The sequence below is a fragment of the Hydra vulgaris genome, chromosome 15 (assembly GCF_038396675.1).
Source record: "Hydra vulgaris chromosome 15, alternate assembly HydraT2T_AEP".
Lineage (NCBI taxonomy): Eukaryota > Metazoa > Cnidaria > Hydrozoa > Anthoathecata > Hydridae > Hydra > Hydra vulgaris.
The window spans coordinates 8,403,723-8,422,994 of NC_088934.1; the positions used below are offsets into that span (position 1 = coordinate 8,403,723).

Genomic DNA, 19,272 nt, shown 5'->3' on the forward strand with positions numbered 1-19,272 from the left:
TTATGAGTTATTAAATCATTAATAACAATAAAAACACATTAATAACTTGATATATTATCTAAAAAATTAAATACAAATTTATCTATAAATATTTTAACTTTGACTCCCTATCAGCAACGTCATTGCTTATAGTTAACGACGAAGACCGCATTAACATCAGTTGAGTTCTTTTTAAAATCTGTCACAACACAGGTACCAGAAACGCAAAGTCAAGTAAAGCCTGCAAATACCTAAAAAATGAAATTAAAAAATTACAATTTTTAATTATAAAAGTACAATTTGCATTTTATTGTTAGTAGAATTAGGATAATAATAACAGAAAATATATATTCCGTGACTACAGAATAATTAAAAAAGATTATAAATAGGCTAGACAACACAATGTAGAAACACTGGCAAATAACACCACAACTTAATAAAATATTTTATTAACTTAAATACTTGGACTGAAAAGATTTTATTTATTACAATATTTGAACAATCGTGGGAGAATTATAGTTAAACAATTTAAACAATTATACCATAAAATAGCAAGCAAATCGTAAAATATTTCTTAAAAATGATCTATTTTTTTCATTTGACTACTATTTTCAAGTTGCCTATAAGCATTTACATTAATAACTTCGTTGAGCCTAATACTATCTATTTCAATTTAACTATTATCATTAAACATATTACCAGTAATCTTACTATTGCTGCAACTGAATAAATGAACGTAAAAGAATCTTACAAATTGTGATCTTTTCTAATCAAAGACTTTATTTAAACTAAAGATTTATTGAAATCCATATCTTTTTATATGTTTACATACATTAGTCATTTATTAAAAATATTAAACAACATTAATTTACATCAATGATTTTTAATTAAAAAAGAATCTAGACTAAAATGCACAAAATTATTTTTACCTTAATGCACAAAAATAATAAATGCACAATCTTGTATAAAAAAATGAAGCAATGTCAATCAATATATTTTACTCTAAATTAATTATTTAAATATATATATATATATATATATATATATATATATATATATATATATATATATATATATATATATATATATATATATATATAGGGGAAAATGGGGTAAAATGACAAATGGGGCAAGATGACGAATGGAACAAGATGACGACCTACAGTTATCTCTTAAGCAAAACTAAATATAACAGTTGACTTTAGCTGAAAGGGAAGTAGATTAATTTTACTAGATTTATCAATGGTTTCTTTTTAAATATTATTTTTGTGACGAAAGCTAAGTATTAAAAAAGTTTTTCCGACATTGAGAAAAAAACTTTTTATCCTTGTTTGACTTGATTTATTACATCGCTACATCACCAGCTAAAGGTAAGTTTTAATTTTTGGGAGAGACTAAGATACAGGCGTTTTTCGAAACAGTTGTCATCTTGCTCCATGTTCCCCTATATGTCTAGGGTTACCAGATGTCCCGATTTTACGAAGGAGAATTCTGCGCCAAATATTTAAAAATATTTTTTTTACTTAGTTCTCCTTCGTAAAATCGGGACATCTGGCAACCCTATATATATCTATTTACATACCTTTAAAAAGTGGTATTACACTTTACACAATGAAATATGGAAATACATCATCATTTTTTTCAACTACTTTCAACGAATTTATTTATTTTTTCCAGTCTGTTATTTTTTCTAAGAAAGAATATTTATAAAGATACAGAGAAATATAAAATATACTGAAATATAGGCAGATTTATGTTTATAAACTTTTGTGTCAACAAATTACAGTCAGTTTTCCATGTTAAATACATAAAATATATATCAAATATAACATATATCAAATATCAAATAAATCCAATATAAAATAAAAAAAAATAGTAAACTTACTCAAATCAGGATCAGTTATACCGTGTGAAGTAACTAAAAAACACTTCAGTTCTTTTCAATTGCTCTAAAAAATAACTTTCAGCTCTTTCCAATTGCACTAAAAAGAAAAAAAAAACTTACTTAGATAAGTTGCCAAGTTCTTAAGAATCTGAAAACAAATAAGTAAAAAAACAAAGAACAAACAAACATTTATTTGTAAAAAACTACTATATTTAAACAAATTAAATTTAAAAAAGTGTAACACCAATTCTCCTTAAAGGCTAAAAAAAAAATTTTCAGCTCAAATTTGCTTGCATACCTTGCTTGCAAAACCATGTGAATAAGAAACACATTTAGAAAAGCCTAGAAACTACTTAAAGATGACATATGCAAAATTGAACTTTTAACGTTGACTGGACTAATTATTAGAAGATGTTTTTAAAAAATTCATAAAGATTTACATATATTCGTTCTTTTATATCGCATAAATCCATCATATGATAAATCTGAAATGAAAAAATGTAATGGATAAGTAAATATAAAGAAAAACATCATATATGAATCGCAAATCAAAATATCAGATAGAGATAAGATGTCATGATAAGAGAGTAGTAGTTGTTAAATATTGTTATTTCATGTTAGCTTTTAGAAAACAATTCATGTTGGTACATCGTCGTACGACAAAGGGAAGACAAACTAAAAATGAAAAAAAGAACATAACTATGTTAAAAATTATAAAAAAATTATTTAAATTTAAAAGTGTTAATTGATACTATAAATAGTTAAACTCATACTTTGCTTTGTTCTAAAGTAAAACCAAATTAACAGACATTAACACTGCTTGACACTGAATTCTGTCAAGTTTTCTGCTAGCCGAGCAACATTTCTAGCATTTCAACAATTATTAATTTCATCCTGCCTAGATCTATTTTTTTTCATTTGACTACTATTTTCAAGTTGCCTGCAAGTAGGCTCAACGAAGTTATTAATGTAAATGCAAAAGCATTTACATTAATAACTTCGTTGAGCCTAATACTATCTATTTCAATTTAACTATTACCATTAAACATATTACCAGTAATCTTACTATTACTATAACTGAATAAATTAATGTAAAAGAATCTTACAAATTGTGATCTTTTCTAATCAAAGACTTTACTTAAACTTTGAAAACATGGAAACAACATAATATAAACATATATACTAACTATTAAACACAATATATTTATTTAAATTTATGAAACATATATAAACACCTCTTATAATATTTATATACACAATAGATACATTTTATACTACTTTAAAAATACATTTAGAAAACAATTATATAACACATATTACCACATACATATATTTATCAAAAACGTTTTAATTTTGAACATAATATAAACAAATATGCAAACTATAAACATATATAAATTGAATTGCGTGAACAAAAAATTTAAAAATAACATTAAAAAATCTAAAAAGATTCATATTAATTTATATATAAAGACATATATCTCGTAATAAAATATCAAATTATAATCATATTTAATTTAAGTCAAATACTTATTGAATAAAGAACAAAAAAACAGATAAAAGAACTGCAATCCTAATAACAAAATTTAACGTTTAGCAACAATTAAAATGTCAGTGTTGGCTCAAAATTTTAAATTATTTTTCTAAATTTTCTAAAACAGAACAAAAAAAGATAATAGCATAACAGAAATGTCAATAAAATAATAATCAACATAAGCAAGGTATGAAATGATAGGATTTAAAATATATTTGAACTATATTAATTTAGGACTTCATTAAACTAAATTAATAAATTTAAAAGTAGTAGTAAATATTTTTATGATAAAGTTTTAGTAACTCTTTTAGTGCAATAAAGCACTGTAACTGTACTGGAGATAATTTACTAAATTTCTCGAGAGAGACCTTTTTAATTTAGATTTTGTTTTCGCAATTTCAGATTAAGCATGCGCTTTAAAAGCCAAGATTTTCGTTTTTCCATTTTTTGTTAATATTTGATCAAAATTGGGTTCGATATCATATCCAATTTTGATCAAATATTATAAATACGTATTTTTGATAAATAAGTGGTATAGAACTCGAGTTCGAAACTTAAAACTAAATGCGCATTTTTCTGGTATCAATGGCGGTATGTTATACGTGATCAATACTCCGAGTATTTACAATACTAGTTATGCCGACTGGGAAGTTTCACCTTTTATGCCTATACAAGGCACTAACTTTCGTAAATCTTTGCCTTTAGAAATGAAGTTAGCTGTGACACTTTACTTTTTAAGTGGATCTGCAGATTACCGAACAATAGCCAATTTATTTGGCTTAGGAAAATCAACTGTTTGTACAATAGTTCACAGAATTTGTAAACATTTTGTTGATAACTTAATGAAGAAATACATTTCCTTACCCTCAAGGGAAGAAACAATGGAGATTATAGTAAGTTTTGAAAAATTATATGGTTTTCCACAAGTAGTTGGAGCAGTTGATGGATGTCACATAAGAATAAAGGCTCCTCATAAAAATTCAGAGGACTATATAAACAGAAAAGAATATCACTCCATTATTTTACAGGGATTGGTAGACAGCAAGTATTTATTTAGAGATATTTTTGTAGGGTGGACTGGCAAATCACACGATTCAAGGGTTTTTAAAAATTCTCCCTTATATAAAGAGTGTCTGGCTAGAACCTTTTTACCTACAAACTTATCTAAAATAATTGATAATATTGAAATTGGTCCTCTTATCCTTGGTGATTCAGCATATCCCCTTAAAAATTGGCTTATGAAACCTTACTCAGATCGTGGAAATCTTAGTATAGAAGAAGCAAAGTTTAACGTTTCTCTTAGTAAATGTCGTGTGGTGGTGGAGAATGGATTTGGAAGATTAAAAGGTCGATTTCAATGTCTTTTAAAGAGATTAGATACAACAGTTGAACACACAGTCAATATTGTTACAACATGTTGTATACTACATAACTTCTGTACTTTGACAAAGCAAAAGTATTTAAATGAATGGATTGAACAAACAGAAATTGACTTAGTAAACCCTATATTAAACCACAGTTGCATTGAACTTGACAATAAAGCTGAGTTTATTAGAAATTCCATAAAAAAACATTATTTTACAACTGTTTAGTTGTAAATGATTTTTTTCAAACAATGTTGTAAAAGGCATGGTTTATTTTATTTTGAGAAAAAAATAACAAAACAAAGAAATTGCTTCACATTTTTTTAATCATAATTAAAAACTCTATCTCAGTCCCACTTTTAAGACGTTTAACATCCTTATCATTTCGGATAAGTACATTTGGTAACTTGGTAATCAATAAAGATGCATTATCTTGAACTGAAAATTCCTCTTTTATTGTGCAAGTAAGTTTTTCTAGTGTCAAATCTGCCAATGAAAGTTCTATTTCAATAAAATATAAATCTTCAACTTGACGAACTTTTAATATAACACATGATTCTTCTTGTTTGTGGTTTTCTAAAATACTTTCTAAAATTTTATGACCAATATCAGCCTGAGAGGTCATAAATTTATTAACAGTGGCATTTAATTGTTCAAACATTACCTCACTTCTTGATTTTTTCTTTTTGGATTTTTTAAAGTAAAAACTATTATCTTTTTTTACCAACTCTTCAGATTTAGAACTTGACGGAGTAGTTTCAATGTCTATATGTTCACAGTTTACTAACTCATTAACACAATTATTAAAATTATTCACTTCTGCAGTTTTTTCAATAATAACATTCATGCCTGAGGAACTTTTCAAAAAAGTTGGTAATGTGGTTGGTTTGTCACTAAGAACCTTATCAATTTCATCAAAGCAGGATGGTTTTTTGGAAGGACCAGTCCCACTTGTATTTCGTTTATTATCAATATAATTGCGATATGCACTTGTCAATGTGTGAATTCTTGTTTTACACATCTCTTTATCTCTGTCTTCATATCCAGAAGCTTGCAAGAATAGCAAAATTTCCTCCCAAATTTTTCCTTTTCTAAAATCCAAAAAATATGAAGTTATATATATATATATATATATATATATATATATATATATATATATATATATATATATATATATATATATATATATATATATTGTGCTAACTATCAAAGAGAAATAAATATCTTGTTGTAAAAAGTACAATTTATAAACATTCATTTCCTTGTTTATTCAATATTAATGTAATTCGTAATCACTTCTTGTCTATTTGTGATTTATTTAAACTATTTAGTAACGAGTGGTTTGATTTTATTTAACAAGTTATTTCAATTTGATCCAACTTAACTGAAAAAAACAAAACAAAACCTTGTGCATGACTTCAACTTTTCTTGGATATTATCTTCTGACCATTTACTAATTAGTATTTTTGTTTCCTCATCATCCCAATGTCTAGCTCTCTTTCTAGATTTAACTTTTTCTTCAGCAACAGCTTTTTCCTCCGCCATTTAAAAACAGTTCAGGGTAATAAAACGCAATTAAAACAACCTCGCGACGTTGTTTTATTAAAACAACTTTTAACGTTGCGTGTTTTAATTAAAACCAATTTTAAATTTGATGAGAATAGTAAAATGTAAAACGCGTTTAAAATACGACAATTAAAACGTGTTTTATCGTCAGTATGAACGGGGTATTATAATAATAAATATAGATTTATTAAAATGTCTTTTTTGAAAAAGTATAAACTTTATTCCGTCTATTAACGTGCCTGGTTGGCGCAGTTGGTTAGCGCGTCAGTCTCATAATCTGAAGGTCGTGAGTTCGACCCTCACACTAGGCATGTTTTACAACAAATAACTTTATTGCAGCTCCAGCAATTTTGTTTTTTTGGGTTTGAGATAACAAACTTCCAGACAGAATATTTTAAGAAAATTTGGTGGGTAATTTACTAGTTATGTCTAACAACATTCATTTCAAGTGAGAGAGAATATTCTCACTCAGATGTTTGTCCTGCTGAAAGAAAATCGTACCATTGATAGCTGCCATTGTCCCGGTTTTTCCGTAAGAAAGCGCAATGAAAATTTTATCTTTAATTAGTTTAGCGCTATAATTACCGTCTTTTGGTCATTCTGACCCCCCAGCGAAATAACGGTTTTGGCATCTCCAGCTCTTGAAATGTAGATATGAATTTGGAAGATAAACGTCTGCGTTGTTTGAGTTGGTTTTTAAAAGCTCTAGAGCGTCCAATGTAATTGGAACAGAATCCTATCTGGAAAGAGGATAAGAGATTCAAAAAAAAAGATAAATAGAGAATTAGCTTTTTTTCGCCTTTCAAGCTCAGATAAAAGTTGATCCATGATGATAATAACCTCAGCAATCGTTTTTCCTCTTCCAGTAGAATCTTATGCCTCAATAAACATCAATTCGTCAGCGTTTGCGTCATGTTAGAGTTTGCGCATCCTTTTTTGTTTCTTGTCAGCAGTATACTTGTCGGTGTTTACCAATTTCATAGCTTCTATTGTCAAATGTCAAAACTTGAAATGACCTCTTGAACAGAAATAGACAGAGAGTTATATGGTTTATTCAACACTTAGATTAATTTCAATAAGTATTTTTTTCACTTTATTGAACTTTTCCATAATTGTGCTCCAGATGATTATAATGACGGTTGTCTCCAGCTGATCCATTTTCCTGAGGAAATTAATTACGTTTCGTCATTGTTCAGTTTATTTAAGGCGAGTTTAAAGTTTAAACGAATATTTCAGTTTGTTTGTTTCTTTCTTTCTTTGTTAATTCACCTCCCCAAGGCCCAGAAGGCCACTACAGACGAGGAGGCTACTTAATTGTGGTTATAACCTTCTCTCAACTCTATAACTCCGAAACACGAACCTTGACAAACAAGGCCGATGCGCTGAGAAACAAGTTATACAAATATATAAATACTGTTGACAAATACGAACTTAAAAAAACTTATTTTCATAACTATAGCTTGCAACTAATAAAAACCCATTTGAAGAGTAGAACACGCATCTGCACATGCAGACCATCTATTCTGTAAGAGACTTTTTGGAACGTTTACACCTTTTTCCAGTTTTGGTATCAAGACTTTCGATTGACGCATTGAAACAGAAAAATAGTAATTGCTGAAGATAGTTATCTAACTGTTGAAGATAGCTAAAGAAAGAAGCAGCTGCCACACAAGACTCATCTGCTACAACACCAACTAGGTTCAAAGAATGGCCGGCGTATGGAACATATTCAGCAAGCGGATTTAACTCCTTAAAATCGGTTTGAAACATAGTTTAGAACCCACACCTATTCAAAAGGCATTACTCTATGAATAACCACGGCAATCACTGATATTGATACCGTGCATGTCTAGTGTCTTTTCGATAAAATTAAGTACGTGACCTTTCATTGGAATAAATAATAAAAAACCTTCAACTGGTTTTCTGTCAGGGATAACGTATCAAGTAACAAAAGTGAGTTGATCTACGTGCAAAACGTCTTGTTGAACCAATGATAAATAGATAGTAATTGGCATCTTTAAGTTTGAAAACTATAGGAAAAAAATTTATAATGATAATTGTAGGAAAGAAATTTGACAATATAAAAAATTTTATTTCCAACTTTTTAAAGCAATTTCAAAGTCAAATAAAAAAATTAAAGCAATTTATAACTTTCAATTATTTGTAAAAGCGAATCGCCAAATTTCTAGATAAACTCTTCGCATATGTTAGCTGATAGATAGGAACATTTACTTTGGTTTACTTAAGTGTTTATATGTTTAGCTAAAAACGGGTTCTATTCAACTAGTAACTCTAATGAGTCAAAAAAATTTCCATTATTTATTTTTACTCTGAAACTGTTTAACAAAGTTCAATCAACCTAGAATTTCATTCGCTTCAATTAACAAAGATAGAGATTGCATTATTATGTTCAGCAAATTACTCATGCTCATTATGCTCACAAATGAGCATGATAAGCATGAGTATGAGCAAACATTCCAGCATTGTCATGAGTTTCAGACCTTGAAATACTAGTGGTGCTAAAGTCTCTTTTTGCTGTTTTTTTGTGATGAACTTAATTAGACCATTATTTTGACGTATATAGCAGGGTCGGTAGAAAATACTTTGACATTCTGAGTTGATTTTTCCCTATTTACACTAATGGAGTCCAAAGTTGCTTCCACCGCCTCTTGTAATAATGTATCAGATTAATTTTTTGCGAAAAGTATTTTCAACATTGGCAAGGACCCAATTCGTTTTAAATTTTCTTTTTTCTTTCTTTTGTCTCCAAGACTTTCTCTTGCTATAGATGAATAAAATTAACATGGATGAGCCTATAGGCTCATCCATGTGAATTTTATTCATTGATCACTTCTAACTTATTTTTTTATTCTAAAAGTTCAAATGATATTTCACTAATATTTTTGATTATAACAAATGATTTAAATTAATTTACTTTTAAAAAATAATTTTGGAATAAAATAATTCTTAACGAAAATTTTTTTTTCTGTATTGAAATTTCTGTATTACGCTGCCTAATTTTTACTTTTGTTTTTCAAAAGTTTTCAAATTCTTTTTATGTACATATAATTCTTTTTATGTTCATAATTGTAGTTAAAAATTATAGATATGTTGTGACTTGATTACCAATTTATGCTATATTTCCGTGTAACATAATATTTGTGATATGATATCTAGCTGTATGTTTAAATTGTTGTTTGAACCTAAGAGAATAAGCACACATACCTTTATTACTTGACTTTGTTTTATTCGCAATTATATTCACATACTATGTTTATGTATCAAAATATTTATTTATATGTATATATTTTGCTTTTTTCACTGAGTTACTTATTACTGTGTTCCTAACTGTGGTTAGACATTTTAAATATGAATCAATGTGACTATCAACTCATGTTGTATGTCTGTGGTACATATAATATGGGTAATGATATCTATGTAAATGTCACTATTGGCATTTCTATATAAATACTAAAACCCTATATAATAAAACCCTAATCAGGGTTAAGCATCAAGAGAACAAACTAAGATCAAAGCACATCATCCCATCATAAAATACTGGTGTTCTACAAATTTGAGCACGTGCTCTATTTTAGCAAGGTAGTGTCCGCAGGGTGTCGACCATTGGTCAGGCGCCAGACCTTCGAAACTCCCTGATGACAACTTATGGTCCTGATGAGAATGTCATCTTGACGCTACATGGGTAATTGGATAATAAAACACTTATATTTTAATCGTATACCACTCAATAGACTGATGCTTGTCATTCTAAGATTTATACTAGTATTTTTAGTATTTATCTTTGCTGATTTATGCCTATAGAGTTATACTTAACTCAAATTGGGTCATTAAAACATTACTCTAACACCTATTTAACACAACAAATGTGTGAAATAACAAGTGTAATGTACATAAGACATATAAATAATTTATGGATGTCTTAGAATATATATGTATGTCCATGGGGTATTTGTGTGTGCTTACACATGCGTAAGCACATATATACTCATATGTGTTTGTATGAATATATACGTAACTATGTTTTATCAGTGGGTGTATGTGCATATGTATGTATCTATGTATATATTTGTAGACAGATACATACCTATTTTTATGTATATGTATGTATGTTTATGGGTGTATATATATGTATAAGGGTATGTGTATATATATATATATATATATATATATATATATATATATATATATATATATACATTTAGTTGGTGTGTGTGTATAGCCAGAATGCATAACCACTGCCCAGTACTACCTAGTTTTACATATTATGTACATCAGGCTGTACATAATATGTCTAATGTTACTATAGGTATACATGATATTTAATACATAATTACTGTTAAATACACTATAGGTACTACATCTAATATTCTTTTTATAGTCACTGCATCTTTTTACTATATATATTTATCATACCTATAACTCAAGCCACACCACACTAACTATATATAAAACAAATCATTCTACTCCAAATATTCTACTCCAAATATTCTACTCCAGCTCTGTTACATACACCATCTGATAACTACTTAAAAAACGAATAATTCTACTCCAACTCTGTGACATACACCCATACACATCCCTCTATAAAAGATAAGTAATAACACTTAAATTATAACTTAAATATTCACACATGTTTTTGTTAATGTATCATTCTCACACTGTTAAAATACTATAATAATGCTAATAAAGAGTTATTAAGCTAAGGAGGCTAATAAAAAAACACAAATTCACATTATTACTAGATACCACATGACTCAATTTTGATAACCAGCTTCTAACCACTAATATTGTTTTGATACTAAAAACTCATACTAAAGACACAAGTCACCATGAATATAAGTAAACACTATCTCAACCATACTATACATACAGTTTGTTTAATTGACAAGAGGCTACCTGCTGTTTTATAAAACGAATAATTCTTCTCCACTTCAGATACTCCTGTTAAAATTACATGACATTTTCACAGTTATAACTTATACAAAATTCCATATAACCTTAGATTATTAGTTGTAAAATATATATATATATATATATATATATATATATATATATATATATATATATATATATATATATATATATATGTATATATATATATATATATATATATATATATATATATATATATATATATATATATATATATATATATATATATATATATATATATATATATATAGATTATTAGTTGTAAAATGTATATACAAGTTCATGTTACTATATTGGTGTAATTCTGTTTAAATTATCCAGATTATCTAGTTGCAATAGTCTGTTATTTTAAAATACATGTTATTGGACTTCTAGTATTCACGCCAAGCTTACGTTACACCAGTTTTAATGACTTTCAACCAATTTTATACTAACAACTCATACCATCAAGACATTTTATTACAGTAGACACACACAAGCACACAGCATTGACTGTCTACATTACATACACATCTACAAGACTCAAAACAGTTCACAGCTCTTACTGACCCTCGTTATACTGCAAAAAAGCACTGCACTTATCGACATTTCAAAAAAGTGACTTACAGTTGTATGCAAGTTGTACTGAGCCCCACTAAATGTCCTCTGGTCTCAGTGTCAATTCAGAAGTCTGTGGCAATCGTCCTGACAGGATACTCTGAGAATAGTCATTTTGGGATAGCACAATGAGATACCTTGACAAGATACCCTGGTGTATACCCAGAGTGGAACTTCTTTTGGGATGCCGGTCTCGTGTAAAAGTTGGAGGTCTTCTTGTGTTCATACTGTACCATAAGGCGCGAATCCATACTGTACTCGAGACGTCCATGACACACTTAAATCGACAATGTATGTTTACCACCCTAAAAATACAGGCCACATGATAACTACTTATAAAACGAATAATTCTGCTCCATCACTGGTACTGTCTACACATCACACTTGATACTAACGACAATTTAGTAAAACAACAGTATATGACTCTTATCTCGACTATTGTTTATTTTTATTGCTTATTTTTACAACATTATACTTATCATTTTTTTAGTAATTTTCTACTTTGAGGCTCTTTGTTTTCCACTGGACATCTGTCCTTTTGTACTTTTATCTCACTCTGCTCAACTCTTTTTAACTTATTATTCATCCCTAAGGCGTTCACTGCTCGGTGCAGCTTCACTAAAATGCTTTGCATTTACAACAAAAAAAAATTTTCTGTATTGAAATTTCTGTATTACGCTGCCTGATTTTTACTTCTGTTTTTCAAACGTTATAATTAAAAAGTTTGTGTAAAAGGTTTCAAATGAAACCTTTACACAAACTTTTCAAGACGCAATGTAACAAAGTTCACACGCTTAGGGCTTGTCCATATTGGACTTTTATTTCAACCCCCCCCCCTCCCTCAGTATTTTGTTGTACGCTTTTTTGAGTACCCGCCACCTCCCTATAAGTGCCTACGCTTTAACCTACCTATCTACCATTTTATGATATTTTTTTATGATATTTTAGTTTCTCCTTATTTCTATAATTGACCACCTGTCTTTCATTTTAGAGGGCGACAAGGTTTGTGGGTGACACATTAACTCCTAGAAACATTTTTTTCGAGAATCGCACTTGTGATAAATACATTTTATCGATGCCTTTATTTGCCTTTTATCATAACTATTAAGTACGTATAAAACACCAAATAATCTAAAGTTTGAGTTTGCTAAGTTTACTTGGGTTAACAATTATCGTTAAAAAAAAAAGAAACATTCAAAATTATTCCAATGGTTTGGTTATTTAAAAATATGTTTATTACTGAGAGCACGCATAAAGAAAGAAATTTACTTTTCTGCTAGTTTATACAAATTTTTTTCTGCAAGATTTCATTTCCTGCGGGTGCAGAATGTTTGTTGGACATCTTGAGAGCATCATACTGACTTGTGACGTCTATAAGGCGTTGCAAAGACGTGTTAAGGACGTCTGTGCCCGCTGGGTTAAAGCAAAATTATTTATTGATAATTCAAAGTCAATGCTGTCAGCAAACTCACAATTATTATAATTATTGTCAATTCGTAAAGATATTTTTTGCCATTGCTGATCACAAATAATTTTTGATAATCTTTAGTGTGCTGAAACTTCTCTCATCATAAGCAAATGCAAAAAGGAAGAGCCAAGTCCATTTTGCAGAGTATAGACAAGTTAGAAAAACATTGTTGTCATGTATTTCTCTGTTAAAAAGGGATATAAATCTTTCATTCTTTCAGTCATCATTGCTGGAGATATGATGCATACATCTTTGAAAGTAGGGCCGGCGCAAGTAAATTTTAAGTGGAGACGGGTGCCAGAAACATTTTTACACATAAAAACAAATCTAAATTGTTCCACAATGTTAAAATCAGTTTACTTATAATTGTTTTTTTTGTTTTTTCATTTACAAAAACAAGTCGTTTACCGTTTGCAATGTGACCATCTGTCATTGTGCAATAAAATGGCCTAGCACTATAAAGTATGATGATGGAAATAAATGATAATACTTTAAATATATTCACAAAGTCTAATTTTGAATACCTTATATTTTTGATGCCACAGATATTTAATGGGCAAATACTTTGTGGTCGGGCAATATAATAAAGTCTTCCTCACACACACAACCATTAAAATCTCTTCGTCCCGAAGAGATTTTAATGGGTGAGTGTGTGTGATGTATGGGTGTGTGTGTATCTGTTTTTTGCCAACTAAAGCCAAAAAATAATTTTGCCAACTAACTTATTTGGCAAAAAAAAAAAAAAGTTCATCTTTGGCCGACATTTACCGACTGCCAACTATATATCCAATTTTGCCGATTCCAGTGTCCATATTCCGATTAATAAAATTCGTAGATTTTAATAAAATAAATAAAACTGGTTTTATTTATTTTATTAAAAAATTGTTATTTATTTAAAAGCATTTAGTTATTAAAAAGAACAGTATGGTCATACCGTCACATCGACGTCCATAGTTCACCAGCTAACCAATAAAAAGGTTAATTTTCTGATTAAAGATCCTAGTTTGCCAACATAAAATGATGTATAGTAGGGGGGGGGGGGGTACAGTGGCCTATGCACACATGCAATCCCATATACACTGGCCCTGGGGGCCATCTATAAAGGACGTCATCCAAACAGGGGGGGAGAGGGTCCAGATTAAAAGGACAAAAAAGGACAAAGGGGAGGGGGTCATCAGAAAAGGACGTCACTTTATATAATTTTTTATATGTAAACATATGAAGTTAACGTGAGGGAATGGTATGCTTTTATTTATCGTAATATAGGAAAGAAATTCGTGTTGATATTTATTTAAATTTTATTTTTGTAAATATAAATGTATTGAATATATTACAATTAATTATATATTGCTCAACCCTTAGTAGTTTCTCGTATCATTTATATCATTAGTTGATCGCTACGTGTTTTTGCGCTAATTCTTTTTGCAAAATTTGTCCCCAAGGACTTAGTGTTGATATCATTTATGATTTTTAAATAGAGTTTTGCAAATATTTGTCTGAAGGGAATTGCTCTAGGTATTCAAATACATTTTTAATATCAACTGTTTATCAAAATACAATATCTATACAAAGCTTAAGGAGGTAATTATCTGAATTGCGACTTATATTTAAGGCAGGGCAGTGGATCTTCTTTTGGAGAAACAGAACTTTGAATTTGCTGGAAAGAGCTGTGCCTCGATCTTTTCAGGTCTGATGATTGACCAGTTTCCAACGGTGGCCGAGTATATCGATCTAGACAAAAAGACGGAGCTCGATGTCCATCATCTCTTATCATAGGATCAGGACTGGTTCGCCTCTCATGTGCGCACCAGTCAATATTTCACTCAAATTGTGAAATGTGAAGATCCCGGATGTTGCTCTTTGAAAAGGAGCTCTTACTTATATGTTATTCCTGGTCGATTTCTGCCTCCACCTATTCCAATCAGCCAGTCAGAAGATGGCTTGAAAGCTGTATCCATTTCAGACGTCGCCAGCAAGAATCGTTTTCCTTCTGTAACTTTTCTTATCGTTTCAAATATTCAGAGCACCATTCCTCAATCATTGAAATCATTCAAACCTCCTCCTTACGATCTGTTTTGTCCCTCTGTGCAATCAAGTTTGTCTCAGAAAATCTGCAGGCACTGTAACTTGTACTTCGCCTCTCAAGTCATGCTCAAAAAGCATGTCAACTTTGCTCATTCCAATGTTATTAACCGAATGGCTATTACACTTTTGCAAGTCAGGCCTGTTCGCATTGCCGCCAAGCGCAAAAGAGAGTTAATGGCCTTAGTTGCAGTAGAAGAGAACGCGGCCTTTGATGAATGGTTCGATGAGGACGAAATCGAAACGGAGGACCTTTATAATTTTTTTTTTTTTTTACAACAATCATTATTATATATTTCAAAAGCAAATAATATTTACATGTCTCCAATTTGTATAAATGCCCACCACAATTATTTACAATATCTAAAGAGCGTTAATAATGCTGTTTTACGCATGCGCGTTTGACATTTTAACTCATGCGAGTTAAAATAATAATTTTAAAAATTCGTGGTTATATAAAGTGCTGGTTATATAAAGTGCTGGTAACCCATGCATTTAAAAAATATACGCAAGTCGCACCACAGGGCTACTAGGGACTTGCTTGTCGTTGTCGTTGAAAATATATATTATTTGTTGAAAATATATATTAACATATATTAGTAGTACTATGTAAATGTAAGGAAACTCGCAGAAGACTAAGAAAAGTCTTTTTATCGAGAACCTTTAAAATACAAAATAAACTAAAAATTTAAAGAGTAAAGACACACATTAATTTTTTGAGGTCTACTGTTCAGTAATATTTTACTTTTTTTTAATTTATGTTTTATTTTTTTTTTAATTTATTTTTATAGCTTAAATTGTTCTTTTTACATTTTATTATATTAGGGGAAAGGCGCCTATGATGGCATACCGGTCATATTCCCATTAAAATTGGTTTTGGTAAAAAAATGATTAGACCTACATGACTATACTGACTTTACATTAGTTTTAGTGAAAAAACGTCCCTTGTGCACAAGTATTGTTTTTATAATCAACAAAAATCGATTTTGGGATGTGCTGTTGTAGTTTTATTTCATTCATATATTTAAGATTGTGATTTTACTATTAATTGTGCAGAAATGAAATTTTCATGCATTTTATATTCAAGTTTTGTGCATTTAGTGGAATAGTTACTTTAATTTTATCTTTTGAACAAAGCATACACAGCTTGTTTTAATGAAAATGATGACTTTTACCCATGATGGCATACTGACGAGTTGGGGGTGTTGAAATATTGACGAGATAGGAAAACCTTTTTTTTTTTATGAGGAAAACTTATTTTTAAGTAAAGTTAAAAGAAAGCGATGCTCCAAAATTTTTTTTTTGGTCCAAAAAATACGTAAAACGCAATATATCCTATGCGCATGCGCAAAATTGTACAATGCTGGTGTGTAGCATGAAATGGTAAATTAGGATGGTTTCGAGTAATTTCTGGCTTTTCTGAGGGAAGACTCTAAGGTTAAATGAAATCATTAAGTTACCCTCGATCCTAACTAGCCCCATCCTTCCCTATGCCATCATAGGAGCAGTGATTGCCTATGATGGCATACTTGTGCTTTTTTTTGCAATAAGAATAACTTATAAAAAAAATAAAACTGATGAAAACTCCCAGAGTAATTATTGTTCTAGATGTAACAAGGAATATATCCATATCAAAACTTTTATTATTGGTCTTCAGGATACTGAATAATGAAGCTTCAAAGTTAAGTATGCCATCATAGGCGCCTTTCCCCTATTTGTTCTTTTATATTTAATACATATCGATAAAATTGGATTTGTTAATTATGAGATCTTTTAATTTTTTCTTCAGGGCAATAAGGTTATCCAATTTAGTAAGTTCTATATTTTGAGGTATTGTTTTGTTGTATAAATAGGGGCCACGGTATACAATTGAAAATCTCGAAAGTGTTTTTTTTTTTTACGGGCGATGTAAAGTTTCCGGTTACTCGTGTGATATATCTGTTGGCGTTGGTTTGAAAAAAATTATTAGTAAAATGAGTTGGGACAAGTCCGAGCTTATATTTGAGCATAAATAAAACATTTTGGTAGATGTTGATTTGATAGATATTTAAAGCATTCAAGTTTTTAAGTAAAGGATCGGCATGAGTGAATTTATTTTTATTATAAATCAATTTTGATGCTTTTCAAGAAATTGTTTCGTCAATAATTATCCCAATATTTATTATATATATTATTATAGATGTTTATGTTATCAATTTTTACTAATGTTAGCATGCTTAGTATTTTGTTTTTTTGCTGGTTGGTTATTATATTCCAGTAATTATATTATATTCCGAATGATTCAACTATTTCAGACAAACCGGACAGCTCTTTTCCAATCATATCAATTGACGATCACTTAAAAAATCCTTGGATAGATGATGGGTGAGGCAAGTTCCCATGATACACTTTGATTAAATTTAATATGTCGGATAAGACTAAAGTAATATTATATAATTTTTTTTCAGAAAAGCAAAAGAACGAAAACAAACGTGGAAATACCTAATCAGATTTTGAATGATATTTATAGGGAGGATAGGGTGGTGGGAGGGGGGGGGGGGGAAGGCTCAATTTTATGACGTCCTTTTTAAGGGGGGGGGGTATAGGGAAAAGGGACAATCGGTGACAAAGAGGGGAGGGGGAGGGGTCAAAAAATGCCTAATAAAGGGTGACGTACTTTATGGACAACCCCTGAGTAAGGTAGACGTGTACTTCAGGCAACCCTGTTTTTTGGTCTTCAAAAAAAAAGGTTTTAGACTTTATTTCCAGTATTATTCATTTCGCGTAGACATTTTAGGAGGGAGGGGGGATTAAAAGTGCGCAAGGCAACAGGGGGCTCAAATTTCTAAGTTTTTGGCGTACGTACTTTATGGATGACCCCATGACTATCTATAGTATGATGAGCCATGATGTGCTAATTAAATTAAAAATATTAAAACAAGCAATTAATATATAAAAAAAAGAAAACTTCTCAAAAAGCTCGACCCTCACACTAGGCATTCATTTTTATTTTTTAGTATAATAATTCGGCTTTTTGTAAACTTGTGCAACAAGTTTACAAAAAGCCGAATTATTATACTTGTCTAAAATAAAAAATAAAAATGAATGCCTAGTGTGAGGGTCGAACTCACGACCTTCAGATTATGAGACTGACGCGCTAACCAACTGCGCCAACCAGGCTTGGATAATATTGAACATATGTTAACTTTTAGATTAAAGTAAAAGTGTGGAAAAGTGTTGGAGTTATAAATTGAGAGAATCCTTGGAGGGCCGCCGAGAGGGAGGGGCAAAAAGGTCAAACGTGCCCCGGGTGCCAAGATATTAGGGGCGCCAGAAATTAATTTACTTAAAACATATGGGATCGATTGGCCGAAAGGTTAAAGCGATGGGCTCCGGCGGCGGAGATTTTTTGTTTTAATGACGAATCAAATAAAAATAAACTATACTTAGTATAGTTTTAAGTCTTAGGGTGGACGTTTTTTTCAGGTACCCTCTTTAGCAAGTCTGTAAAAAATAAGTCTTACGAGAGATCAACAATATCGAAAACAAAGCCTTAAACTTAATACGAGGGTAGGCTACCCATGCCCCCCAATTGGGGTGGGGGGAACCCAGCAAATTTAGGGGCTCTTTTGCAAATTTAAGGAGCTTTTTATTTTAGCAATACCCAGCGGTAAAATTTGGAAGATTTTGAGACCCTAATAACACGTTTTTTGGGGCCATTAGCCACGGCACTGCTTTAACTTGATTTTTGCAAACTCAAAAAAGAGGTTGCCTGAAATACGCCTTACTCAAGGCCAGTATATACGGAGTGGCATGTGTGTGCATAGAGGGAAACTATACCTTTCGACTCCCCTATATGATACAT

At 30.2% G+C, this 19,272-nt stretch overlaps 2 protein-coding genes and 2 non-coding genes across 6 annotated transcripts; 2 read left to right on the top strand and 2 right to left on the bottom strand.

Annotated features, from left to right (window-relative positions):
• Positions 1–1,864: 1,864 nt before the first annotated feature.
• Positions 1,865–8,687, bottom strand: LOC136091408 (uncharacterized). Of its 3 annotated transcripts, XM_065818943.1 has the most exons (4): positions 6,168–8,687; positions 2,638–5,853; positions 2,305–2,539; positions 1,865–1,961 (listed from the first exon to the last, which is right to left on the bottom strand). In XM_065818943.1, exons 1-2 carry the CDS (start codon positions 6,305–6,307, stop codon positions 5,076–5,078), a joined length of 918 nt encoding a protein of 305 aa, XP_065675015.1. In that variant the 5' UTR covers positions 6,308–8,687; the 3' UTR covers positions 1,865–1,961; positions 2,305–2,539; positions 2,638–5,075. The 3 variants fall into 3 exon arrangements, with proteins under 3 accessions (XP_065675015.1, XP_065675014.1, XP_065675013.1); XM_065818942.1 differs by having other exon boundaries at positions 2,305–5,853; XM_065818941.1 differs by having other exon boundaries at positions 2,163–5,853.
• On the top strand, positions 3,992–4,990 carry LOC136091732 (putative nuclease HARBI1). The gene has a single exon (XM_065819439.1). It carries the CDS (start codon positions 3,992–3,994, stop codon positions 4,988–4,990), a length of 999 nt encoding a protein of 332 aa, XP_065675511.1.
• Positions 6,566–6,639, top strand: trnam-cau (transfer RNA methionine (anticodon CAU)). Its single transcript has one exon. It is a non-coding gene; the product is annotated as a tRNA-Met (tRNA).
• Positions 8,688–18,513: 9,826 nt separating the features above from the next.
• On the bottom strand, positions 18,514–18,587 carry trnam-cau (transfer RNA methionine (anticodon CAU)). Its single transcript has one exon. It is a non-coding gene; the product is annotated as a tRNA-Met (tRNA).
• Between the last annotated feature and the right edge of the window lie 685 nt (positions 18,588–19,272).

Bases quoted from the DNA above. Each gene is read 5' to 3' on its own strand.
- LOC136091732 (XM_065819439.1), top strand. From the start codon at position 3,992: ATGTTATACGTGATCAATACTCCGAGTATTTACAATACTAGTTATGCC.
- LOC136091408 (XM_065818943.1), bottom strand. From the start codon at position 6,307: ATGGCGGAGGAAAAAGCTGTTGCTGAAGAAAAAGTTAAATCTAGAAAG. The intron at 5,854-6,167 runs GTTTTGTTTTGT...TTTGGATTTTAG, and splicing joins AAGTTGAAGTCATGCACAAG to AAAAGGAAAAATTTGGGAGG.